Consider the following 27,659-nt stretch of genomic DNA (forward strand, 5'->3'; position numbering starts at 1 on the left):
CCGCCAGAGCTTATATTATATGTTTACATGCTGTAGTGCCATTTGTGGGAGCATTTCAAGTTGCTATACATCAATACAACTGTTATAGCCCATATTTTAAAAATATGTATGCATTAAGTCCATAGTAATTACATTAATTGCAAAAAAGTGCAATAAACTACAAAAAAATTGAAAATCATTTTTGTTTTTTTTACATATATTTCTACTTGGAGAAATTTAAGAGGCTTATCCCTCAAAACTTTAAATACAAAAAAGTTGCAAAAAATAGTTTACAACAACAGGAAATTTATTTTGAGTGTCTTCATAGTTTTATTTTGGAGATACAGCAATTTTTATATACTGCAGGGAAAAACAAAAAACAATCCTATGATGCAAATTTGCAAAGAAAACAGCAGGTGCATCAAAATAAACTATTTCCAGCAGTGCAATTCGAGTTCTAAGCATCCCAGCAACTATTCAGAAAAGTCAAACATGACTTATAAAAACACCAGTATAGGCTTTTAAGGCCTACAAGTAAAAAACTACATTTTCCGCGAAATGACGTCACTTCCGGTTTCGGGCAGGAAATGGCGGACATGCATAGTTAGGGTGACGTCTGTGTCAATGTGGGAAGTGTTACGAACAGCTGATCGGATCGCCAAAGCGTGTTTCTGGAGTATTATGTTTTTGTTGCTGCAAGCGCCTTTTATGCAATTTTTGCAAAGCTTTATGGGGAAGGAAACCGTGACCGAGGACAAGCTGATGACATAAGATGTAAGTACAACTCCTCTGGTTTCATATGCAAAACAAATTATTGCGCTAGCTTACACGGTTCAGGTTCTACAGGGATTTAAAAATAGTCACACAAAACGGAGCGTGCTGCTCTGACCGGCTTTAAAGGGTTAACAATGTGTTGAATAATGACTTTAAAAAATAATATAAAACAGTGTGCAAATACTGATAACAGTGCAAATGTTTGCAATATAAGAAATCAATGAAAAATGTCAACATCTATGTTTAGTGAACTTTGCAGTGTTGCTCTGTGGTGCAGCTACGACACCGTAGCAAAGTTTACACACTGTGTCTACTTGATCCACGTCTGACTGAACCCATAATGTTTCCACACCACTGAAGTTTTTTTTACCTCTTTTTAACCAACAGCAGTCACTCTCCTCTCCAAATAACTTCTGCTGAGCTTTCCGAGCTTCCCTCGGGTCCTCTTCATTGTTGTGACGTATGTTCGAAATGCAGAGAGGTGCGCTCGATTTGCCACACGGAGCAGGGCGAGAGTAAAGCATGAGGGAGGGGCTAATAATCGGCTCAGTCATTTTTAATGATCGTTGAAAGCCCAGATCGTAATTGTGATTAAAATTTGATTAATTGAGCAGCCCTAACTTATGTCTAAAAATGTATCGTTTCATGCATCGGTTAAAACACTCGACTCCAGCTACAGGACACCCAGCTGGAAACACTTCACGCAAGTCGAGCTGCCCGAGATTCACAGAATTTACAGAAAATGTTGCATTTTTGTGATTTATATCGTTATCGGACGATAGATGTCTTATATCGGGATATGAGATTCTGGTCATATCGCACAGCCCTATGGTATATCTTTATTTACCCTCCTGCAGGTCAGCGTTTTTCTTTTTTTACCTCAGTTTGGGATTATCTCATTTAGCAAAGTAGATGTTAAAAACCCCTCAGTGCCTTTCATTTTAAGCTAGAAACAGGGAAATCTTTAGTAATGAAGGTTTGAAATCAACTTACTGTTTATAGATGTCATGCTTGCCATGCCTTTAATGCCCCTGGACAGTCAAGCGAATAGCATTTTGGTAAACCTGACTGCATCTACTAGACAGTGCGTAATCCTCTTTGGCCAATCTAATCGGGGAGACATATGCCGAGTTGGCGTTGGATAGTGATGAGTGGTTTAGTAGCTTTAGGAAGATGATCAGACATAAGAATGGACTAGATTATCTCCGTGCTCATCGCCTGCAGTGAGGCAGCAATCACTATTTATGGTTTAATGTCATGCCTTACTTTATATTTGACCCAAACCTTGAACTTTCAAGATGTCTGTTGTTCACTGTTGGGGTATAATGATAAAAGCCTCCAGTTTCAACATATCTCTTGGAGTAGTTGTTGTGCAATAGGCAGTTGGTTTATCCCTCTCAGGCTCAAATTAAACTTTTTGTTGCTAATGCACAACCAAGTCCTGCAGTGGTACTTCTGAATAAAAAAATCTCATAAAATATGTATGTGGGGTGATCAGGTTGTTAGTTTTTAACTGTTGCAAATCGGCAACGCCTGCCTGGAGAGGGTTAAGACGCTACGCTGAAGACTAAATGCCACTTCTCCTTGTTTTGACTTCGCACTACACACCACTACCATACAGTTCCCATTGATCTAAGAGGTCTTAAAGTGTTAAATTGCTTTAGCATAGCATTAGCCTCCTAAGACCCGAACTCTTCCTCGGCAGCATTTTTAATTTCTCTTTGATATTTGGGCACATTGGGGCCCGATGAATGTAAAAACAAAGAATTACCAGATTTTTTTTTACCTTATTTTTGTTTTTTAAAAAAAATAAGAGCCACATATGAGGATATTCATTTAAAATTTCGATAGAACAGTAGCAGTATAATGTCCTTGTAAGTGGATATCAGGCCCTTGTAGAACAAAATTTAGTATTTTGGTCTGAATAACCCAAAATGTGATGTCCACATATGTGGACGCAGGTCCCAGGAGGTTAATATAATTAGGGAAAGCTCCATGTATGGTTTTGTAAGTAAGTCATAAAAATCTTAAAATGAATTTAGTGACTTAGGGCAACAAATGTAGAGACATAAGAACTACAGTAATATGGTCCTTTTGGTGTGAACTGTCTTTTAAGGATGCCATCTATTACAATATTCCGTTTTAACAGAGATAAACCATTTTGTCAAAGAGGACTTAAGTCGTGCACGGTGGCACGGTGGTGAGCACTGTTGCCGCACAGCAAGAAGATCCTGAGTTCAATTCCACCATCAGGGTGGGGTCTTTCTGTGTGGAGTTTGCATGTTCTCCCCGTGTTTGCGTGGGTTCTCTCCGGGTACTCCGGCTTCCTCCCACCGTCCAAAGACATGCAACTTGTGGGGATAGGTTAATTGGATAATCCAAATTGCCACTAGATGTGAATGTGCGAGTGAAGGTGAGTGTGAATGGTTGTCTGTCCCTATGTGTTAGCCCTGCGACAGACTGGCGATCTGTCCAGGATGTACCCCGCCTCTCGCCCTATGACAGCTGGGATAGGCTCCAGCGCCCCCCGCGACCCTGAAAAGGATAAGCGGAAGCGAATGGATGGATGGACTTAAGTCTGGTTGTGATTTTAAGATGATAAAATAATAAAATGTTGTTTTTTTTCTTGCTATTACATGACTGGTAAACTTGTAATAGTCAGTTAATACATGATGCAATGCTACATCTTCAAAAAATCAAAATGAACATCATCTGTCTTACATGAACAGGATATGAAAATCATTTCCTTTAAAAATAGGAATCGAGCACCTGGCGTAGGGCCTTCAATAGACCCGTCTACTGTTCACTAAAACCTCACCAGAAATGGTCTCAGTGAAATGTGCCCAAGAGTTTGACTCAGAATCAGTAGCAACGGGTTATATGGAGTTAGGGTTTTTAAGGGAAGCATGTAGAGGTCAGCAGATAAGAAGCCAAGGACTGATCCCTGAGAGCCACTGCAGGTCAAAGGCATGTGTTTTGAGTTACCGTTGCCAATAGCAACAAAATAACTGGTCGCATTCAGTCAAGTGATATTTCCAATATTTTTAAAATCCAGAAAAACAACCCAGTCTTCAGTTTATGTCAGAGTAGCCACCTCCTGTTGTCTGCTCCCTCCCAGGGTCATTTCCTCACAATGAAGAGGGAACACAATAATGCACAGCTGCATTACAGAGCTGGAGATGAAGGAGGAGAGAATGGAGGGAGAAGAGTGAATTGAGGAACGGGTGAATGAGTGCATACGCAAGATGCTTCTTGACCTGTGGGGTGACTCCTAGCCCAGGGAGTCAAGTTAAGTCACTCATGCGTGTAACCTGTCTATGTTGGAGCACACGCCCACGGACACAGGAATGAAGTCACAAGTACATCTAATTAATAACCCACGGGGAATCAAAAAACACGCACATACCAGCATATAAACACACACTGTAGCTTTAGGAGGTTTCAAATTAATGTTATTTATTTATTTTTGGCAAATACTACTGTTCGTCTACATTTATACGCATGATGATCCACTATTGCTTGCACACCACGCTGTAGCTAGGCAACCACACTCAGGAGCAGATCATTATGGGATACTCCTGGGAAATGTGCTGATAATGTCAACATTGGGGCATGTATGAGGGAGCGTCTACAAAGAGTTATACCTTTTAAAACACACAAATTCTCCCTTTTCACATCCTGCAAATATTCCCTGCATTTTAGTTGGTTTAGCGGGAGATTTGACCAACGTCTGGCATTCGCTCTGGTGGTGTTTTCGCTGGATTAGCTGACTGATGCACTCACATTATTGTCACTGATAGCTGAATTTCCCAAATGCTCAGGCCAGTGACTCATGCTGTGCATCATCAGCGCTCGATAAGACCACTAAAGAGGTGTCATTGTGAACAACTCGCTCCCTCATTCACGCAATTCCGCTAGGAAGCCACACACTGTATGTATCAGTCAGATTGCCGTTTCAGTGTTTTGTGTGTAAACAGGACATTAATAGCCATGTCATTGTGTTTGCGCTGTACCAGCATGTGTGTGAGTATGAGCTGTCCCTCGTGGAGAAGTGTGTCATGGTCTGGTATTCTTCTGTGTGTCCTGTGGACCCCACGCGTTGGTGTGTTAGCGGACAAAAGCAAATGTAGCAGGAGTGGCGAGGCAGCGAAGCAGGATATCCCCTCTCTGTCTTACAGACTTCCTTTGCTTCTCTGGCAAACACACAGAGATCCTTCCTCACCCGTCCTCTTCCTCCTCTTCTCACTTTCTTCATTGACTTGCTTTCTGGGCTATAACTTGACTGTTTTTCTTTTTTACTTTTCCCCCACTAATATCATCTGCTAGGCTTCTTTGATGCTCTCGGGTCTCCCCTTGTTTTGACTTGCTCCGTTTTTCTGCATCTTCTATTCTCAATCACACTTCGTCATTTTCTTCTCACGTCCTCACTCCGTTGTTGCATGCCTCATCTTCATAGCAACTTTTATTTTTACTCGTGAAAACAAACTCAAAACAAGAGGAACCTAGAGGGAGTGCGTGAGAAGTGAGAACACATGCCATCTGCTTAGCCTGAATGGGAACTGTTCCTCTACAAGTTTAGGGGTCCGCGTTACATGCAGTTGCACCTAGATCTGCAGATCTTTCCTCTTCGCAGTATTTTTCCTTTAAAGGTGGAAATGTTGTGCAAGTTTGTAAACATGAATATAATGTGGTACACAGTGTCTGTGAGTAAGCGTGTCCTACTGGCTGCTTCACATGACTCCTCCATCAGAGTAGTGGCGGATCTGTTTAGAGATGCTAGGCCAAGTATATTCATGCAAAGCACTGAGCCAGTTTCCTTCTGTCTGTGTCTGTCTGCCTCTCTTTCTGCTTCTGTTTCACCCTGCTTTCAAACCATCCTTTCACTCTTCACACGTTATTCGTACTTGTCTCTCTTGCCTTTGCTTAACTTTGCTTAAAAGTCTCTTTATATTGGAATTAAACTGTTTGCCTGATGTCATAAGAAGTTTCCCAAGGGTTCAGACACTGTGGTCAGCCTCCGTCTGCCTGCCTCCACATACGCGACCACACACACACACACACACACACACACACACACACACACACACACACACACACACACACACACTACAAGTCTGCTCCGTGCTGAATGTGTAGCCTACTGCTGAACACTGGCACTCATCACACTCTGAAACTGCCAGTGTCTTTGATGTCAGGCCAGATTGCTCAGGTCAGTTAGTCAGGGTGCACAGACTGTGTGTGTGTGTGTGTGTGTGTGTGTGTGTGTGTGTGTGTGTGTGTATAGAGGGAGAGAATATACAGCATGTTTACATCAGCCATATAAAGGTGATTAGACTGTGGAGCCAGAGAGACCAGCACTGGAACAAACAAGTGGCTGTGTGCTGCCAACACTTTACCTGCATGTATATGCTTTCAAGAGCAATGACGCGTATCTGCACCACACGCATCTGTACACCACAGACCTGCCTTGTATGTGGTCACTCACTAACCTTAATCCCTCATCAGGGAGGTATAAGAGCTGACATACAGCACCTATTAGCCTTAAATTACACTCCTCATTCGCACTGCTGGCCTGCTACCTGCCCCCAGAGCCCCCATAACTGTCTCCAGGCACCTCTGGCTTCAGTGTGGCATAACCACCTCAACATTGGCCCTTTATTAAAGTTTGCTGCCTCTAATTGATGGCTATAGCTTTTTCACAATAAAACATCCATAGAGCGTCTGTATTTTTGTATGTACTCAGCTACTGTATTACACACACACACACACACACATTCAAGGCCAAATAGTTTTTAGGCTAAGGGCGAGCACGCACACTAAGAGCCTGTCATCGTCACTTTTAGGTTCGGCTGGCGCCAGTTTGGTTACTGATAAAAAACGAGCCGTTATTTAAAGCGCCTCTCTAATACTGAGTTTGGAAAGTGTGCAAACAGGACGTTGCTTGTTTCCATTCGGGTTTAGTGTCAACTGATTTATGCAAATGTAACAGAAAACGGCCTGCTTGTTTGAATACTGCTCCCAGCAGTTTGAGGCCTGATAACGTCATAGCTGCAGGCACTACTGCCTGCATATTACAGAAAATCGACATACAGTAATGGTAATACGCCCAGACCCTAAACACTCCACTCTGAGAACCAGTTTTCAGACAGGATGCATTACAACGCAAAAATAAATGATGGCGCAAACAGCTATATTGATTGTTAATGGGTTATGATGGACTTGAAGTTCGTTTTATAACCTGCTGTCATTATTACCTGTAATGGGGAATTAAAACAAATACATCACTGTGCTGTATTATCAGATCTCAAGCAAGTCCTGTGTGTTACGAGAAATCAGGAGAATAGATTCTGCAGGTGTTTGAAGTGAACAGTGACAGGCATGACGATGATAACTGCTAAACAATAAAATGATAAGGTGGATGAGGAAGAAGAAGCTCTTCTTGGTCCTTCTTTGATTGAAATGCCATGTCTACCGCAATCAAGTGACATAGCTAAACATGCAAGAGCAACCCAAGGCCCAGGACCGGAGCTTCGGCTTCTCTGGGCCTGTCTCATCGATGTGACACACTCATAGAGAAAAGCCCACGCACACACTCACACACGCACGGGAAGACGGACAAAAACAAAGACGTCAACATCCATTCACTTTAGCCACGCAGGCTCATGTGCGCTCGCTTTAAACACTGAGGTATCGTCGGATGGATTTCGAATGTGATGAATCTGTACCCTGAAAACTTAATTGCGTGTGCATCTGATTTAACTAGAAGGCAGGGAGGGGGTGATGCTGGAAACAAGGAAAGGAATAAAGGGAAATGAGGAAAGAGCGATGGAGTGGTGTGGTGATATGTGGCCGGTGGGGAGGGGGCGTTTAGCTATATGATGACCATTTGGGGTCTTTTAGCTACTAATTGAAGCGTGTTTAGTGGCCTGTGTTGTTGTGTATTAAGCACTGACAAATGCATATCCTCGTCTCCTTGGCTGATCCTGCAGTCATGGCTTTTTTTCCCCAGATAATTTAAATCAGCTTAATCACGGGTGGGCCTCTGGTGATCAGGGCACGTAAGGAAATCTAAATATGAATGGATGAATAGAGCAGTTAATGTGATTATGAATAATTGCTGAGGGGTTGGAACAGTGTGTGTGTTTCTTTGGGGTGGTGGGGCATGTTTTGATTCAAAATTATTTAATAACTTCAAAAGCATTGAAGTTATTAAATAACTGGGCCTAAATATAAATGGATGGGGACAGTAGAATTCAGCGTTCGCATTCAGAGCATCCCTCCCTCATGAAAAGAAATCTTTTATTACAAAACAGGAACAGCAAAAAGCTGAGTTTATGGGAAATGCTGGTAATTTGTCGTCAAGCCCTTGTGTTTGCACTCACTGGTGTGCAGCATAACGCAGCGTATGCGGCGTGTGCTTGAGAGAGAGAGAGGCAGTGAATCAGCGAGTGGGAGGAGAGAGAGAGACAAGAAGAAGGAAAGAAGGATGGAAAGGGGAGGAAGAAGGAGAGGGAGGGTGAATGAGGCAGCGGGGGTAGAGTGAGCAAGGCAGAGAGTGAAGGCGAGTTAGAGGGAGGAGAGAAAAAAGGAGGTGGGGGACGTCGCTGCTGCGACCGTTTCTCTTGTCAGTCGGCTGCTGTGTGCCTGGCGAACAGGAGGGAGCGCAGAGCAAGGGAGAGAGGAGCAGAGGGGGACACGGAGAGAGACGCTGGTCAGTGCTGTGCTTTATTCTGGCAGCACTATTGTCATCTGTGCGGCTCCGGGAGCTGCAGACATGCTGTGAGGGAGTGGATTTAGGCGCTGGACGCAGATCTGCAGATCCATGGATTACCAGCAGTGAGTAAGGCTGTCACTCTGCTAACCCACTCATCATTTGCAATAGAGGGGTGAAGCCACAGTCTCTCACTACGGGGAGTCTGGCTGTCTTGACCCTGGAGTGAAGAGGGAGTGCAGACCAGACAGTCTTTGTCTTGTTTTTTGGCTTCCCCTTCCTTCCTCCATGTCTTTCAGTGTTTTTCGCTTGTGTCTGTGTCAGAGTGTATCATTGATGCTGTTGCTTGGGTCTCTGCAGGAGGGATGCTGGAGGCTAATGTGGCTAACATTAGCATGACGGCTAAGCCCAGAGAGCTGGACCTCAGGTCTGCTGCTGTCCCCTGCCAGGATACTTCATCCCAGGCCATGGCATCAAGGAAACCACCCGCCAAGCCCTCTGCTCTGCCCCAGGGGCCTGTGCGTCCCTCTGGGTCAGAGCTCAAGGTCTACCGGCCCACCTCCGGATCTATCCCCATTCCAATCCCCAGTCAGTCCGGGCTTCGCAAACAGCGTTCACTCAGCAACTTGTCTGTGCTCACCGATGCTGAGAAGAAGCTGCACCTGTACCAGTCTACCAGGTGGAATGATGACACGAGCCGTCCTGGCACTGTGACCAACAAAGCGGGGCAGAGTAAGGCAGGTCAAGCTGGTGGTGGGAGACCACCACTGTCCCGGACACTTTCAAAGTCAGAACAGTCTCTCTTTCAGGGGAAGCCAAAGTCTTTCTGCTCCCCTTCTGTGACTTCTAATATAGGCAAGCCAAGTCGAATCCCTGCACCTGGCAAACCACGGGGACCTTATGCTGAGGTCAAGCCAATTAGCAAGGCCTCTGAGACAGCCCAGAATGCAGATACAGACCCAGCTGATCACCCAACCAAAGCAAACTCCAATGGAGCTGGGACTACTGGAACTAATGGCAAGAAACTAGGGGAGAAATCCAAACCTGCGGCTCTGTCAGCGGAGGAAAAGAAAGAGAGGAAGGGGATGGAGGGTGAGGACGATAAGAGCTTTTTAAAGGTGGATCCAGAGTTAGTGGTTACAGTCTTGGGAGACCTGGAACAACTGCTGTTCAGCCAAATACTGGGTGAGTCTGTGATTTCTGTCCCAGTTTTTTGGTTACTTTGGGTTATTTGTTCTCACTTACAATTGGCTGCAAAGATGTGAGGTTAATTACTGTTTTAGTGGAAACTGAAACACAGAAACAAACTGTGAAGCATTGTGACTCTACACACTGAATATCTCTGCTCTTCTCTCCTTTCCACACCCAAACCTTTTCCTCCAGCTCTGGCTCTAGCACCAGCATCAACAGTGCATTTTAAATGAGTCCAGTCTCTATTGCAGCACACTACACTGTGTATGTGTATTTGAGTGTGTCTGTGCTGTTTTATTTTAGTGCTTTTCACTATAAAATAGTGACAGCCCTTGATCTGAAAGTGGTGAATTTCCCCCTGTTGACAACACTGTAAACAGTTACACAAGCTTGGTTCAAATGTGCCAAATCAATCTTGTGCCGTATGCATTTGTGTCTGTACGTGTGTGTATATGTGCATGTGTACAAGCAGTGTGTGCTCCTACAAAGAAGCTGGAGTAAGCATTCCCCGGGCTGACATTGTTGTGTTGTTGATAAATTAGTCAACATACGCTGCAGTGTTGCCTCCTCTCATTTGACCCACTGCCACAGTGTGCTAGATTTACATTAATGCACCATTATTCCCTGATCTCTGTGTATGTTTACATCTCTATTGCAGCAACCTCGATAGCATGGGAACGTATTCTAAAATTAGCAGCACATTTTAACACCAGCAAGCGTATGTATTGGCTACTGCATCACTGTATGTAAACGGCATCTTTCTGCCGGCCTGCCAAAATTGGTCAGTCGTTAATAAAGGCCGTGCGAGTGGGACTGGTGGGAGTGTTGTCCTTCAGTCTGTAAATAAAACGGCCGCATATTGAGCCAGGCTCCGGTCACAGTGGGCCACCTATTTAGCCTCGCACCACTCCTTCGCTCCCTCGACCCCCTCACCCCCTCTAGTTTCATTGATCTCCGGGCCACTGACAGATGGTCACTATCCACCCCCACCCCATCCCCCTGTTACCGGGGGCAACGTGCATGAGGAGTAAGGGGAAAGTGAGTGGGTGGCGGCATGGGCAGGTAGCGTTCGAGCATCCGCGCGGTCACACGTGTGCTCAGATTGTCCATGGCAGCGCTGGGACACATTATATATTCCAAGTTCTTGCTGCTGTGGGTGTGCCGTGACGATGGTGACTGAGTTTGTGATTAATAGGTCAAAACAGAGTTTGAATCTGCACCTTTCATCCATTATTCATTCACACACACACAAACTCGAGAGCATTTCTCTATTGCTCCTTCTCTTTCCATCCCTCTAGGAGTACCAGATAGCATCAGAGAACGGGTGAGATGAGAAGAGGAGTGCAGTAGGTCGTAATATCTCGCTTGATGCAAGGAAGTCATTTTCTGCTCATCATCAAACCTTTATCTTTGCTCCACTCTCTTTCACTCTACACAAGCCTGCATCCTGCAGCACGGCCCCAAATCGCAGCATGTTTGACCTTGCCCCAGCAGCCCTGTGTGTGTATCTACTGTACATGGTGTGTGTGTGTGTTGTTTGTATCATCTGTGTGTGACCTTGTTCCTTGTTGTGATGTTGCTGGCCACACCTACACTGAGGCAGCCAGGTAGGGAGGAGGGAGATAAAAAGAGAAAAGGAGGATGACAGGAAAACCTGGTAATGATGGAGATTAGCGACAAAAAAAATGGAAAGGGTATAATGTGATTCATGGAGTGAGACAAATGAAAGAAAGAGACACCCTGAAGGAAAATAATAGTAATAGGCGATGACCTATATTTCTATCTGAGATTGAAATGACTGAATGCAGTGTAGCTTTGGGTCATTACGGTCTCTTCTTACCTGCCAGAGGTTTATTACTGAAATGGGCAAGTATGTAGGGTAGCTTTGTGTGCATACTCATGGAAATGTGTGTGTGTGTGTGTTGTGCTTGTATGTGTGTTAGGGAGAGGTTAATTGTAACTTGCCCTGTAGCTTGCAGCTGTGGGCTCATCCTTTATCGTATCTGCTTCTCCATTTCCGATGGGACGCTTGGCTAATTGGTTTCTGCTCCGTGTGCTCTGTCATGGAAGATAGATTATGGATGTTCAGTGGATCATTCCCAGATATCCACTCTTCTTCCTATATACAGTCTCACCTTCTGCTTTTCCACGTCCTGAAGACACGAGCCTGATGGATCCCTGTAGTGTACCGTATTACGAATTGATAAATGAACCTTAATTTGGTCAAGGCCTTGTCGTTATGGAAGCTATGTGCTAGCTTTGAGCTACTGCGAGTAAAATATGTGCTTGTGTCTTGTGCATGTCATTTTACATGACATCAGACCACATGCACTGAGACGCTGTCCTTTTGAGATGAGCCTACAGTAACAGGTAAAGATAATGAAGATGCCATTGAACTATAATGAGGATGTGTAACCCAAGACCATCAGCTGTGTGCTTGAAAGGGGTAAACCCCTCCCACACGCCAAAAGAAAGAGGAAAAAACAATCCGGATATTTCAAGGTTTGGCTTTTATGTTTATCTTGTGAGGTGATTTGGGATTACTGTTCGCATCATCTGTTTTTCTGTAATCGGACATACATGTTTAACCACTGAGTGATGAAGCGCTTTACACTAATTGGATTTAGAGAATTACTTGACTTGCGTGTCCACGGACAGCAGCTCTGGACTTGTAGAGTTAATTCCCCCCAAATGCAGCTTGTATTATATGATATCTTGTTAATAGCATTAAAATGAAAGTTTGACACGCAAGTTGAGAATTATAAACATTACTTTCAGTGAAATGTATCGATCTGAGCGGCACTGAGCAGCATAGGTCGCCAGAGTAATCCAACGCACTGAACCTCAGATGTCTGCCACTAATGACACCTCCCGGTCCCATCCAGCACCCATAATGAGGTGTGTGTGAGAGGGTAAGCCCCTAAAGCAGTGGCCTTTCCCAGCATGGGGTAGGCACAGCCACAGAGAACCCAGCCTAAGACAAGAACCAAGCATCCGGATTAAACCTCGCATAAAGATAATGAGAAGATTCAACCCCGTTCCACTAATCGCAGATCTATCACCCTAGAAAAGACCAGCTATAAAGACTAAAATGAATTAAAGATTAAAGCCCTCAGGGCATCTGTTTGGTTAGAGATTTGGGGGAGTTTTACTTTTCGGATGGGATAGGGAATATAAATGTAGGTTAGAAGATTGAAGATGCTGTGTGGTCTTGATTTTGGCCGAGCACGAAGACTCAGCAGAAGGGAACTTAACGTGACTCGGTGACACATGGATGCTCATTAATGCGGCCTTAACTACTGGTGTGATTTAATTTTAGTTTGGCATTCTCTTGTGTATGAGTGTGTGGGCAAGTTTGTGTGGTTGATGGTTCCTCTTTGTGTGCTCATCAGCTGTCTGAGGAACAATAAACCCTACAGAGAAGTCGACAAAGCCTGAAATGGAAGACGCACAAACCCAAACGAGCACACAAGCCTTCAAGAGAACTTAAAAGCGCTGCAGGAAAAAGTGTCAGAGCAAAGCTTGCACATGCTCACACATGCATATTCCAGATACGCTCTCCTGTCTATACTCTGCCGTATTCATCCGTTCGGCTGCGGCAGGCTATTTTTCATAATCAGTTCCTCCATTGTGATGGCAATGCTGAGTCGTTAATGTCATGCGGGTGCGGTCGGATTGCTGGTTACACCCCGGGCTTTGCTGACTGAAGGATTCAGGGCAGTAGTCCTCCCGTTGAGGAGGTGGCAACGAAGCAAACAAACACAAATGCCCAAGGAAAGTGAGGAATAAAGCATCTGTCCAAATCTCTCGCTTTCTCCTCCTCTTTTTCAACTCTGATGCGAGTTGACGGGCAGCAGTGTTCTGTCACAAGTCAGACAGCAGAGAGGATATTTGTGGTACCAGTGTTTCAGCAGGAGGACAGAGGACATCTTTTTAATGTGACAGCGAGTATTCACAGAGGAAAGGGATGTTTCTGCATATAGGTTCTTATATGATTATGCATTTATTCTCATTTGGTGTGTGCGCATGTTTTCAGTGCTCTGTGGTTAGCGTCTAAAGACCTAATGCAGGAGCCATTGCATTAGTGCTGTCTGCTTCCTGCCGTCCTCCTCTAAATCATATTAGTACTCACTTTGTTTTTGTCTCATTTGCTGTTGCACAACAACACACAGACACACTGCCTATCACTTAAAAACAAGTAAGTTATTGCAGTGATGCCATTATATCATTTGTAATGTACCATGCTGACAGTGGCAGGGGTGTATTTTGTTTGACTTGTGTTGTTAAAGATTTAAGTGCTCATTGATCAAATTGGAGCACTTGTGCTCAAACTTAACTTAAAATATAGAATTCTTTCATTCGTGTGTGTGTGTGTGTGTGTGTGTGTGTGTGTGTGTGTGTGTGCGTGTGCGTGTGCGCGTGTGTGTGTGTGTGTGTGTAAGACAGAGAGCAGAAGATAAAGGCAGAGGGAGAGTTAATGCATTTTGCCTTGTGATGAGAAATACTTAGTACTCATCTATTTTTATTCTGTTTATGTTTTCCTCTTGTGAAAAGTCTCAGATAAAAGTGCCCATTGTTCCTGTCACAGCTCCTGGCATGTTCTAGCTGCTTTAAGGAAGTAGTGTCAGCTGCACACACACACGCACACACACACACACACACACACACACACACACACACACACACACACACACACACACACACACACACACACACACACACACACACACGCAGAGTGTTGCGACAGTATTGCATTTAGCTTGCACCAGTGAGTAATCTAGGCTAAAGCAAAACTAACAAGGGGAACCTCCACTATATTTGTTTAGCTGAATATGTCAGAGTTCATGTCAAACTAACCATAAATCATTAGTTGGTTAGCTTTTAAACACTTTAGCACTTCTGACAGTCAGGTATGGTAACATTCAAAAACATCTAGTCTAGATTTATAGATCTCTGATTCCTCTGGGAGTTTGGACATCGACAGGCTTGAACTGGAAATTGAATTTTGTACGGTCTCGGCACAAACAGAGCTGAGAATACAGAAGAAAAACTGGGTGGGAGAGCGAAGAAAAAAAAGCTTGAAGCCCCAAATGTCCTGTAAATACATGCAGTTAGAGCTGAGGAATACAAAGTTTGTCAGTTGTTGGATATTTTGCAGCGTTACACAAACTGCGATCACCGTCCTCCATCTCTGGGGTTTATTTGGCTTTCATTTGCTTCAAAACATCATTTGATTTGTGTGCATGTGTGCACTTCATGTGTTGCTTTTTGGAACACTTTATTGGAGATACTTACATGTCATCTGTTCTACTGTTTCAGCGATCGCCTCATTAACCGTGCGGGGGATTGCACACAGAGTGCCGACTGTCTGTGTCACATGTGCAGCAGCTGGCTTTAAGCACACTGTAAAAATAAAGTTTAACAGGAAACAACTCTGTCAAACAGAAATCCACCCAAACACTGCCATGCATTATGGGCCGCCCTGGCACGCTGCCTAGATTATTTAGCATGTGCATAAATATGTTGTTGGGTGCTTGCTTGAATGTGTGCGACATAAAAGCAAAAGCTGAAGAGATCCTGCTAAGATAACTTCTAGATTTGGCTTCTTTTATGCTTCACACACAAATGCACACGTCGACCTAGATGATTGTAGCTGATTTTTTTTAGCCTCATCTGAACACCGTGTGTGTTTATATGTGAGGTTTCTACGTCACTTTTAAAGCACCTCACACACTCACAGCAAGTCAGACATGTTTACTAGCTCAGCACAGAGGAATACACACGCTGTCCCTCGTCTTTGTGTTTTAAACTTTAATCAGAGGTGAGATTCTCTGAAGTTCTCTGAAGTTGCTTAGAGCTTCCTCATCTTACTCTCTAAGCGGATAGGGTGGCGACTTTTTAAGCAGATAGTGCAGTGGTTAAGAAAATATGCCAAGTGTGTTTGTGTGTTTGGGTCAACATTAAGAGAGCCAGGTTTTGGTGGACAGGATGGAAGACAGAAGTTTGGAGGGTTTAACATAAAATCCGTGGATTTTCAGCCATCATGTCCAAACTTTTCTGCCGTTGCAGGCGTGCGTTTTAATCATCCCCTCCGCCCTTCTTCTGGAAGCTTCACCTGCTTATGGATTTCTGACTTTTTTTAAGTGGATTTCTCAGTCAGCTTATTGAACTGCTGCCGACTGACTCTCAGGATTTTCCCCGTTCTTTACACAAATGTGTACTGACACACTTGTTGTACTGTGGTGCATCAGTTACAACACTTGAGTCAGAAAGCTGCTCAAATTTTGTTCGCACAGATGCCACATTGAGATTTGACAAACTCATTAACCATTCATGTCACATATCAGACTTGATCTTCAAGGACTCTAATATCCTGTTGCAACATCCCAGTGAAGCAGATAAGTGTGTGTGTGTGTGTGTGTGTGTCTGTGTGTGTGTCTGTGTCTGTGTATGTGTGTGTGAATGCATGAAAGCACATTTGTGTGATTTAGCATGTGTTTGTCCGTCCTGTCCAGATGTGCAGGAATGGCTGAATGTTGTAATGCTTCCTGTTTTGCAAACCGTCTGGGGTCAGCCGAGGGCTGTAACGTTAGGCTGAGTGGAGTCGGAGCTCACAAAAAAATAAACAGGAGGGGGAACAAAATACAAAATAAATGACCGTCTCATTAGATTGAAAAGTTCTTACACACCTGTTTCACATGTTTTGCAAGCATGCCCTAAATCTAAAAAAATTTCACAGGTTTTATTTGCATCCCGTTTGTCGTATTTCTGCATGTCACTTGTCAGGAACGCTATAATGATTGTCTTTGCAGCACACAAATAGGCATAAAGCCACCACTGGAAGTACACACATTGCTGTAAGTACAGATATTTTACAGTGTAAAACCAGTGACGCTCAACCACACCAATATATCCCAGGACAAGCGTTTCGTGGCCTGAGGAAGGTTATCGTGGCTGTAACATGTGTGCACGCACGTGCACAGGACAGAGACAGATGAACTCCGGAGGGAAGGAGGAAAGAATAGAAATGGTAGTCATTACTCTAACCTTCATTCATATTCCACAAAAGTGAATCCCTTCACTGGTGACGACACACACACTCTCACACTCGTGTGCCAGCAGATACACAAACCCTCATTTTACAGCCACGACACAGAAGCACACTTTCAAAGAAGGATGGGATGTTGCCACACAAACATACTCACACACACACACAGAAAATAGCAGAGCACTCCTGCAAGGACGGAGCCATTAGTGTATCTGTGGGGAGTTTGTTTGTTTCTAATGGAGAGGGGAGTCAAGTCACTCAAGAGAGAAAACCAAGTGGACGGCAGTTTTTTCCTCACTTTTCTCACTCACTGCATCTGCTGCCCGTCAAATAATCACTGCGGCACTCCTACCTCCTGCTCTTCTTTTCAAGCTAGCGACATTTTTGTTTTTCACCTTTGTGATTCTCATAAAATATAATCAAAAAGACAAAAAATTGAAATGGATTCACCCACCAGCTCCTTCCTCGTCCTCCGCTGCGGTTATAAATCTATTAAAGAAAACCCATAAATGAGTCACTGTTGCACTGAGTGTCGGTCTCTATCATTAGAAGTAAAGACAGGCACTGCGATTCATTTTGAGTCGGTCCTACGTACACGGCTCTACAGACCCACTGAATATTTGTGTGCAGCTGAAAGCAGTCTCCATCCAAACCACTTGAAGCCCTGAGGACCGTATAAACATCTGGCTTTGCTGCTTTTAAGGGTCAGGAACGTGGCTCCTGAACAAATCTGACAAATCAAAGGGCAGAAATGAATTTTAACAAGCTTTGACCTGACCACACTCAACGGGACAAAAAAAACTAAAAAAGGGGGCTTTTTTGCGTATCGATGTACATTTGTGTTGCCTTACCATCTGTCCTCTTGTTGTGGTGCAGTAGGCAGAGTATGGCTTCCAAAAATAAAACGCTTGCTCACTTTCCTCCTTCGTACCAAAGCTGCTTTGAAGTCTGTCAGTTTGTTTTGTGTCTCTGACTGAGAGCAGAGTCGCATTAAGATGGAGATACTGGCCTGTGTGTGCACTTACAACAACAGTCTCGCTCAGACTCGCTGACTCTCATTTCAAGCGTCTGAGTGGGCCGTTATGAAAGGTGCCTCGGCCAGCTCTTCAGAGCAGGAGCGTGTTCACGAGTGTGTCGAGAAGAGGCAGGTGGATCCGCACGCACTCAGTGTAAACCAAATCAGTGTAACTCATCTGCAGCCCTGGGGAGCAGCCAGCCCTGACAGGGATATTTGCATCCCTAATTCCCTTAACGCTACTGCCTCTACGTCCCCCCCACACGCCAGCTGGGACCACCGAGGCCAGGGCAGAGGCAGGACAGGAAGTCACGCGCACACTCACACATACACACGATAACACAGACCGTATCCAATCAATTTGACGCCAATGTTAAACAAAGCTCCCATTTAAGGTAATTAAAATCGCCCAATTAAAGCCTGCAGTTGTGTGTTTGTGTCTGTGTGTGCGCGCGCGCACGTGAGCATTTCAGACTTTTTTGTTTGCATGTGTTCAGGCTTCTTTGTTCCTGCTAAACCTTTTGTATGACCGCATTACCTAAAACGAACATTTTGAGGATAAAAAGTGTCTTCTTACAGCTCGGATTTCCTTTCACACGAGTGCTCCCACATAACAAAGCCGGACTATTTTTGTGATTAAACATTCCCAGTGTGTCGGTGTGTGTATGTGAATGTGAGCCGCAAAGGTTTGCATCTCAATGACTCCACATTGAGCTGCCCGTCCCCAGGGCCCTTCCAATCAATTGTCTATGTGGCCGTCCTGTATAGGAAAAAGCAAAATCAATCCAGCTTCATAAATCTGCTCTGACGTTTTCCTCACTGTGTCTCAGTGTGTTTGCACGTGACGAGACGCAACGTACGAATGTACGTGTTCATTCAGCAGCTGTTGTTGAGAGTGGCAGTTAATAATTAGCCCCCCCTCACTCATTGGCATGACCTCTCCACCCCATCACCTCCTCACTAACCAGCTGGACTGATTCCTAGGAGTGCCTGCTGTCTGTGTGTACGTGTGTGGCTATTTTCAGCAGCTAGGCCCCGTTTGCTGTAAATTTTAATGCAACAGTCCAGCTGAAAAAGAAGCTACTACTACAGTAATATAAGCAACTTTAAATATATTGCAACAAAATGTATATGTAAACATGAACACGTGAAGCGTAGATATCACGTATTTGCTCGGCCAGAACGACTCTGTGACAGTGATGGATGTACTGATCTGATGTTATCCCTCATGTGCTGTGCGTGCTTAGGAGCCAGCTGGTCAGTTCTAATGGTCTATTGAACTGAACCTCGGGGTGAACTGAGTGCCCCATATCTGCCACCATAACACTTTTATTACCTTCTCCTCATTCGACACAAAAACATGTCAGGGAGTCGGAGAGAGCAGGGGTCAAAGCCAGTGAGGCGTCTTTGTTTCTGGCTACATGGAGTAAAAGTGGAAGCAGTTTGACACATTTGAGTAAAATTAGGTTCAATTAATTAGTAGTAAATTCCTAAGCATAAATACTGGATATCTGCATTGATTTATTAAGAATTTTCATCCAGTTTTATCTGCAATCACACTCACACATAAACACATACGGTACATGTACACATGTGTGAAACAGCAGTGTAGCTACACCACTCAGCATGACGCCACGTGGCGTAATCTCAGTAGATTATAGCATATTAGGAAGGGGTGAGACAAATGACAGTATGTCCCTTGATGGGTTGAAGTGTAAAAGGCTTTTGATTTATTCTGGCAGTGACAAAGTAGAGGGCAAGGAGGCACTATGAAATAAGCAAACACCAGGGCACTGTGTTAGAGCTGTGTGGGTTTAAAGGCCTCCTGTTGTTTCGTCTGTCTGCATCATATTTAATTTATTTTGCTCCACTACCATCTGGGGAAAAATAAACCTGCTTACTCTGCATTCTCTTATCTGGGAGTCCTTCTAGTTTCACCATTTAAGTCCATAGTTGTAGAGTTTTTTCTGGCTTTGTTTTCATTATTGCATGCAATCCTAGATATTGCCACTGGGTGGATGAATTGAACATTGAATGATTATTAGCCTATGCAGTCTACTGCAAGCATTTCTAATATAGAAAAACTTCACTGATTGGGTTTCAATTAATATTTTATTGTGCATCTGTATTCATTAAGCTCCTGTTCAAACGCACATGGACATTTTTAAGTTGCAGCATGACAATTTTTTGTGGTTAAGATCACTCACGTGTGTGTACCCCCTGCAGACCCAGAGTCCCAGAGGAAAAGGACGGTGCAGAATGTTCTGGACCTTCGACAGAACCTGGAGGAAACCATGACCAGCCTGAGAGGCGTGCAGCTCAGCCACAGGTCAGCAGTGTCAGGGTTGTTTCTCCTCTCTTCACATGAACTGAAAATAACTGATAGTAGCACAGATGCCGGGAAAAGGCTCATTGTGCAGGTGAAGTAACAACATCATTTTTGATTACTGAGAAAAGTATTAATTTGGAACAAACTGCATGCAGACAAACCGATTTCCAAAGCAAAGGAAAAGAAAAATAGCAGGTCAGAGTAAAAAATAGTAACAGGTAGGATGGGCGGGTTGTTGTGTGTTTTGGGGTGAGCTGGTTGCATGAAGGCTCTGAGATCAAGATCGGTATTGTGAGTAAGTTAGTGTGTAATTTCCCACCTCCTCTTTGCTCTCTTTGAGTCGGTTGAAATGGGAGAGAAGCAGGATTAGCTCAAAGCTGGCTTCAAAGCAAACCCTTCCAATGCACACTCACGACTCACATCTACACACACAAGAAGACGAGCAATGATGCGCTGATTAATTGCACCGGTGCTTCCTCTGTTTCCTGGGCTGGGTTCTAGTTGAGTTCGCCATATCCCCACACTTTGTCCTTGAGAGCTTCCGTCCGCCTGTCCATGAGTCTCCTGCTATGTGTCCTATCTGTGTCCCTCAGTGGGAGTCTCCCTTCATGTAAAGTAAATCAGCAGATGCTTCCCTGCTGGAATACATTTCCTTTGCCATTCATATTTTTATTTCACGGTAATAACGTTGAATCTCTCCCTGTTATGCCAAAAATGGAAGATTCACGTGTGAGCGTGATGTCGCATATCCGGTGAATAAAGGGTACTTAGGAGGGAACATTTATATGAATACAACAAGCGGATTAGTGAGCAAGCAAATTGTTTTCTTTACACATATTTTACTTGATATACTGAATAAACATAACAAACAGAAAGCCTGTGAAAATCTGAGTGGGCACGGCTCCACTTCCTTTCTGCCTGTTTAACATTAGCACTTTTAAAACTGTCTTTATTATTGGCTGGTTCCGCTTTGTTCTGTATCATGCAGAGAGGATTAATTTTAATGTAGCAAGCAAATGCATGTGCTGCCACACAGTTTGAGCGCTAGCAACTTTTAATATGCTAATTCTCATCACTGTCAGTGCAGACACTAAGCGTCGATGTGCTGCGCTGGCTTGGAACAGGACATTTATGCACTTTGTACACATTTATACAAATATATGCCTGCATAAAGTAGGCACGTATTTACGTGGAGCATAGAGCAACACAAAGGAATGTGAAAACACATGCACCTCACATATACATGTAGCTTGCATGTGTACATATATGCAAACATGCACATCTCAGCTCGTGCATGCTTTTTAAATCGTGATGTTCCACTGAGAGAGGAGGATACAGGGTGGGGAGAGATTGATTGAAATCGAAGAGGAAATGAAACGCAGATATTCATTTCCTGTCTGTTAAAAATGTAGCTGTGAATAATTATTTTCATTACCTAAAAACTGTCTTTTTGTTTGTCTTTCCACAGCTGTGCAGAGGGGACTATGTGCTACGACAGCGATGAAGCCGCTGCCTTCTCAGTTTCCAGTCTGTCTAATCGTTCCTCTCCGCTGTCATGGCGTCAGGGTCAAGCTAGCCCTCGTCTCCAAGCTGGTGATGCTCCGTCCACGGGTAACGCCCACTCAGAAGTGCCCCTCAGGATCAGCCACGCATCTCGTATCCACCTTATCGAATCCCTGGACGACTCCAACCCGACCCTCCTGAAGGGAGATTACCTCAGCGACAGTGACCTCGGCGGGAAGAGCCCAAATGAAGATGATGACGAAGATGATGATATTGATGATCTGGGCAATGGGTAAGTTATTCTTTTATGTGGACAGCACATGGAAAGCTAACTAAGAAAACAGGCCACATTAATGGTCTTACCATTTCTTGTGAGGTGAATCCTGCCACCTGCCAGTTGTTACAATCCTAGAGCCACAGACAGAAGTGGAGTTAGTGGTTTGCCAGCACAACAAAGTCTTGATGAGCCCATCTGCAATGAATCACAAGCCCTCTTTCATAATGCCTGCCATGACATTGTCAGCTGTAGCCCCCCTCGTGCAGTTGGCTCTGCTATAGTCAGAAAGCAGCCCTGAGGCAAAGTCCGAAAATGATGTCAGCATTATGGAGCCCCTCACAGAGATCATCCTGTCATTCAGCTGCAGGCCCACTGGCTTCACCAGCAGGTTTCCATGTGCAGGACCCTTAACGACGCTGGCTCACCAGAACCTGCTGGCAAAGCTGGAATGCAAATGTCTTTGGAAAACTGGTCACTAAACCTGCCTAGCCAATGAGAGCGCAGCCAGAGCTCGTCATGGCCAGAATAGTTTTTGTTTTGAAGTAGCCATGGATTTCTTGGAAGAAATGATTAAATTTTGTGGTGAGGTCACATCATAGAACAAAACATGAGCTCCAGAACTGTTCATCAGCATGTTTGTTGTGTCGTGTAGCAGCTTTAACCCGGGGAGGTCCACGCAGTCGAAACTTTGTTTCTCTTTTCTAATAGAGCTCGACAAAAAAAGAGTATTTATGATGTGAGACAAAACCCCTTAGAGACCACAGCTGGCTGTTCCCCGTGTTTCTGTGGCAGCAAATACTGAGCAGTTTATAAGAGGAGGGTCGCTATGTTCGTTTGTTATCAGCCAGACAATTAGACCAGAGTGAAATAATCCCAGTCAGATCGAGGTTAATGAGAGTGCTTTCGGATTTTTGCGCTGATATAATTACTGACAAGATTGCGTGTTGTTCCTCCATGAACTCGAGTAGTTCTTCGAATTAGATGGACGGGTCATAGGAGTGACCATCCTGGCGATCGTTACCTGGTGACGCCATTACCAGTCGTGCAGAATTACAAGACGCCCAACAATTCACCAACAGAAGAAATCAAGTTTCGAGGATTTGCTAAAGAATGACCTAAGCTGTGTTCTCTGGACTTTCTCGGTTAGTTTTGGACAACTTGCAGCTCTTGCCCCACCATGAGCAGATATGACACAACAGTTTTAACTCAACTGTAGACGCGGCGTCGCATTTCACTGGCCAGCTCTAAGCACCGTGAACAAAAACGCATTATCTTATAAACTGTGAGTCTGGCAGTGTGGGTGTAACCTGCAGAGCTTGTCCAACTAAACCTTTTTTTTTAAAAAGAGCTTGTCCTGGCCACACTTTGACATCTCCATAGTAACTGCAAAAATGCACCCCCAGTCACCAGGAAATCAGTTGCGACACAGTTCACATCCCTTTATTGCGTTACTGGGGATCTGGTCATGGCTGATTAGTGGTTGTACAGGTTTATGTTGTGTTTTGTGTTAGGAGGCTAAAAGAGGAGCAACAATAGTTGGCAGACTAAAGGAAAAAGATTGAGAAACAGAGGTGACAGCGGTGACAGAGTAGGCTCACAAACTCATACTGAGGCAAACATAAAGGGAAAAACAGCCTTTTTGTTTGTGCCTTCTGTTTAACATAGAACTGTGAAAGACAGAAATACAATAGTAATGATTCAGGGTTGATCCTCTAAACTTTAAAGCTGGGCTAAACACTGGTTTCTAGCAAGGGGGTAAAGGTAGTGCTGACACATAGGCTCTAACTTATTGTCCAAATGTAGGTTAAGATTTGTGAGATTTCGGTTCTGGAGATTAACTAAGCTTTATTTTATTTTTTACGGTTGGTTAATTTGTATTGTCCTGAATTGGAATCCGATGGATGTTGGTAAGAGTCAAACTTAAAGACAAAAGCTTCTTAAAACAAAAGTTATCAAAACGTTTCAGCAGTTTTTCTGTGTGCGATTCTGTACGTGTTCTGGTGACCATGTTTAAATGTGTGCTTCTATAACTGCGTAAATAAACACCCAGTGGTATTACCGAGTCCTACAGAGGGGATGAAGCCCTGAAATGTTCATCTTCATCTTCTTTTTTTTCAAATAACTTTTACATGACCCAAGAAGTCTTGTCTGGTCGTGCCTAATGCTCCGTTATACTGTAACCTGTGTAATACACAGGTGTTTGCTTGCTGCGGTTTTAAACTACACACCTAATATATATATTTTACCACTAGAGGGCAGAATTGTCTTGTTCTGTGCTGGTCCCTCCACCCTTTGAGCTTTGAGAGCCCCAGTGCTCCATTTCTCCCTCTTAGCCCATAAGTTATTACACATACTTATCCATTATACATGCAGACACCACCCTGTCATACAGAGGTCGCACTACATATCTCCTCCTGTATATAATACACAGGATTTCCCCTTATGCATTATGCATTGTTTGGATTTTGTATTTCTCATCTCTTTGTTCTTTAAAATGAAAGTGAAACAGAAACAAACAAAATTCTTTCACAACATTCTCATTTTTGTCCTTAAACATGTACAGATGACCATGTGACTCACCGCTGGACTCATCATGGCTCACATGAGTCACATGCACATACTAAGTTTACCGTGACTATACGTGGCTGAGCACAGACCCCTGTTCTCACGCACACACGCTGAGTCATGATCCCGTCACTCAGTTATCTGTTTCCTGTGCTTTTCAAGCCTGGGCCTCTACTTACATCTGGAGCCAAGTCCCCCTCCCAGTATTTCCCCTGGACTCCCACTCATGTACGCGTCATTCAGATTTGTTCAATTGTTGCAGTGATTTACTTTGTGTAACCTGCACAAATATAAACGAAAATGCAGATCAATAGCATGTTTGCATATATACAGCCACGGGAAGCATTCATTATTTGATTTTTACTTTAATTCATTTAAGTAAAAATACAGTTGGACAATAATATAAACTTGAGAGTTTGTGCCATTTTTAAATTAAAGGAAAAACAGCTTTTTGTTTTCTGCTCTCATAGATTTTATATTCAAAGGTAAGTTGCCATTTAAAGGCATAAAAAAATATCATTACATATTCATCACAGTGCAAACAGTCCGGTGTGCAGAGAGGCACCAACACCACAAAGAGCAATGGGGTCGATTCTGTACTAAGTATTTGAAAATATTTGAGCTGGAGCTAAGATATTGTGCTCAGACTAGTTCTAGTTTGTGTGTGCATGTGACTATACGTGCATGACCAGTGTGACTGTAATGAGCGCGCCTGTGTCTGAGCATCACATTGTTGTGATGGACAGCGTTAATTGTGGTGATAATTGGCCTACATGCGCAAATTCACGTGTTAACAACTGGTTGAGTGTGCGCTGTTTTCCACCCTGCTGGGTGCAGACACTTTAGCTTCTGGGTGGAAGCGACCTCCCATTAGTAAACGCATAGTCTCCATGGTTACACCGCGAGACAGGCTGGCTCAGTGCACTAAATGTCTGAATTATGAAAACATCGTGGAGCAGGACAGACATGCACGCACACACACACACACACACGCGCACACACGCACACACGCACGCACACACACACACACGCACGCACGCGCACACACACACACACACACACGCACGCACGCGCACACACACGCACGCACGCACGCACTCTAAGCTCCCTGAAGCATTTCTGTCTGAGTGCTTTGATTTAGTGCCACGTGCGTTCTAAAGCAACAGCAGTGAGCTGGCTTCTCTGTCACTTCAGCTACAGAGAAGTGAAACACAAACAGGAATGTTTTAATAGAGAAGTAATGTGTTTTGAAAACCAGCGAGGCCTGGAATAGGCTTTGAGATCATCACTGGTTACTTTAGCCTTGTGACGGCGACTAAATGTTTGGCCTCACAGACACTTTAGAGGTAAAGTTAAATCTAAAGCATTATTAATTTAGTGTAATTCAATAGACCTTATCATTGCCTCTGATCCTTATCTCCTGTGTTACTGGGATGTACTCCAAACTCCTCTACATGTGTACTTTGAGTGGGTATGAATGTTATTGCAGCTTAAATTTGTTGGTCACCAACTCCATCTACTGGCCAAAAACGTACGTGTCACATATACATGTATTAGCATGAAGATAGACACATCCTGAACTTTTTGATTCATGAATTCTTTTTCTTGCATCTGGTTTTGACCTGGTTACTAATTCACTCTCAGCCATGTAGGTCTTCCTTATTGCTGAGACCCCGAACTTTTACACTGTGACTCACACTGAGGTCCAATTACAAACCCCTCCCAAAATCAGCACAGCACTCTGCTCCACTCTAAATGTTGTTATAACTTCAGCTGTGATTAAAATGAAATATAGTGGGAGAAACGTGGAGAAAACACATTAAATTCAATGGTTTTTTGAGGGGGTTTTTCCCTTCTGAGCATGAGCACAGTTGTGTTCACATCTCTCCCGTGTTAGGATGTTAAAGGTGAGACGCATGTATGGTCAGAAGAATCTAAAGAAAAGAGACCTGAATGGCTTTTAAGGCAAGTTTTGAGGCCTTCTCTTGAGTTTTAAAGATGATGCAGTTGTAATGTTTATTGCAGTGAAGTTAAGTCACGTTTGCATAAATATAATATTTTAATTACTTGTTGATATTCTGTTAATTGTGCTGAAGTATGTGTGAAAACTTAAGACTGAAGGACTTTAAGCTGAACAGCCGTGAGTCGATAGTGAAAGTGTCAAGAAATTCTGAATGTCGACTTGATGCTTGTTGGAAATGTTGGCAGTGTCTCCCACGATTTTTGCTGCCTGTTTGCTTTTCATAGTTTACATAAATTATTGGCTAAGGAATTAGGAACTGGGGATGCAACATATTTAGGCTGATGCTGACGGACATTTTGACCGACAGCTGATGCCAACAGTGAATGTTTCAGTCTGTTTTGTAAAAGAAAAGATCAGACTGGTTTTTTTTTTTCAGAGAAACAAAGAAATCTAAGCCTGTTTGCATATTTTATGAACATTTAGTCGTCACAGAATTGACAAATATCGCCTGCAGATCAGTAAATGCTGTCTTCTATTTGCCCATATCTGTCCATAACACCAATAAGATGTGTATCTCATACAGTATGAGAACGTTACAGGGCACAGATGTGTGTATTTGTGCACCTATACTTTAGTATGGTGTTGTGTGTCGGAGGCAGATTCACATGAAAAGTTGATGAGAGGCAGATTGAGGTGAGTCTGAGGAGGTTGGCGGGGCGCGCTGTCTTACACCACCTACTTCTCTCTCTCGGCCTCTCTGCCTCTGTGCCATGCTCCTTTGGCTCTGTTTGCTCAGCGTGGCGTGTAATCAATTACTTTTTCTGTCATTATGGAGGGGACTTTCTTTTGTTCCAGCACGTGCGGCCAAACACTAGCGAGAACTCCCACGGAGAACACACACAGAGACGGCCAAAAACACCATCTATTAATTAATCGCAGCCATTTTGCTTTAGGATAGATCAACAGAGTCGTATGGAGATTTCTAACCACAACAGCCGCACTTTACTGTACAGGATAATTCGATTTAACTCACATCTAGCTGAATTTGCATTTAGCTGCATTGTGCATCTGCCGGACTATTTTTCTAAGGGGTGATGTAACCACCTCCAGCTCTAACAGCGGGAGGTTGCTGACAAACAATAATGACATTAATCTGTTTGTCTGTTAATATGGGACAGATAAGCATCCACCCACACATCTAATCATATGCACACATAGAAAGAGACAGACACCAACCCGCAAACACATTAAAAGAATTAGCGGAGAGTAACATATGGGGCTTCATGAGGGATTTGCAGGCCTAG

General features: G+C 43.8%; 1 protein-coding gene across 8 annotated transcripts in view; it reads left to right on the forward strand.

Annotated features, from left to right (window-relative positions):
• nav1a (neuron navigator 1a) overlaps positions 1-27,659 on the forward strand; it is a 92,970-nt gene that overhangs the window by 22,410 nt on the left and 42,901 nt on the right. For 6 of the 8 annotated variants that reach the window (XM_076878743.1, XM_076878746.1, XM_076878745.1 and 3 more), the window contains 3 exons: positions 8,825-9,649; positions 19,945-20,047; positions 21,516-21,842. In XM_076878743.1, the coding sequence (XP_076734858.1) occupies positions 8,825-9,649; positions 19,945-20,047; positions 21,516-21,842 (1,255 nt within the window). Of the gene's footprint in view, positions 1-8,371; positions 8,594-8,824; positions 9,650-19,944; positions 20,048-21,515; positions 21,843-27,659 lie in introns of those variants that run through there. The other 2 variants (XM_076878748.1, XM_076878749.1) reach the window with 2 other exon arrangements.

Source organism: Maylandia zebra, linkage group LG20, assembly GCF_041146795.1.
Source record: "Maylandia zebra isolate NMK-2024a linkage group LG20, Mzebra_GT3a, whole genome shotgun sequence".
Lineage (NCBI taxonomy): Eukaryota > Metazoa > Chordata > Actinopteri > Cichliformes > Cichlidae > Maylandia > Maylandia zebra.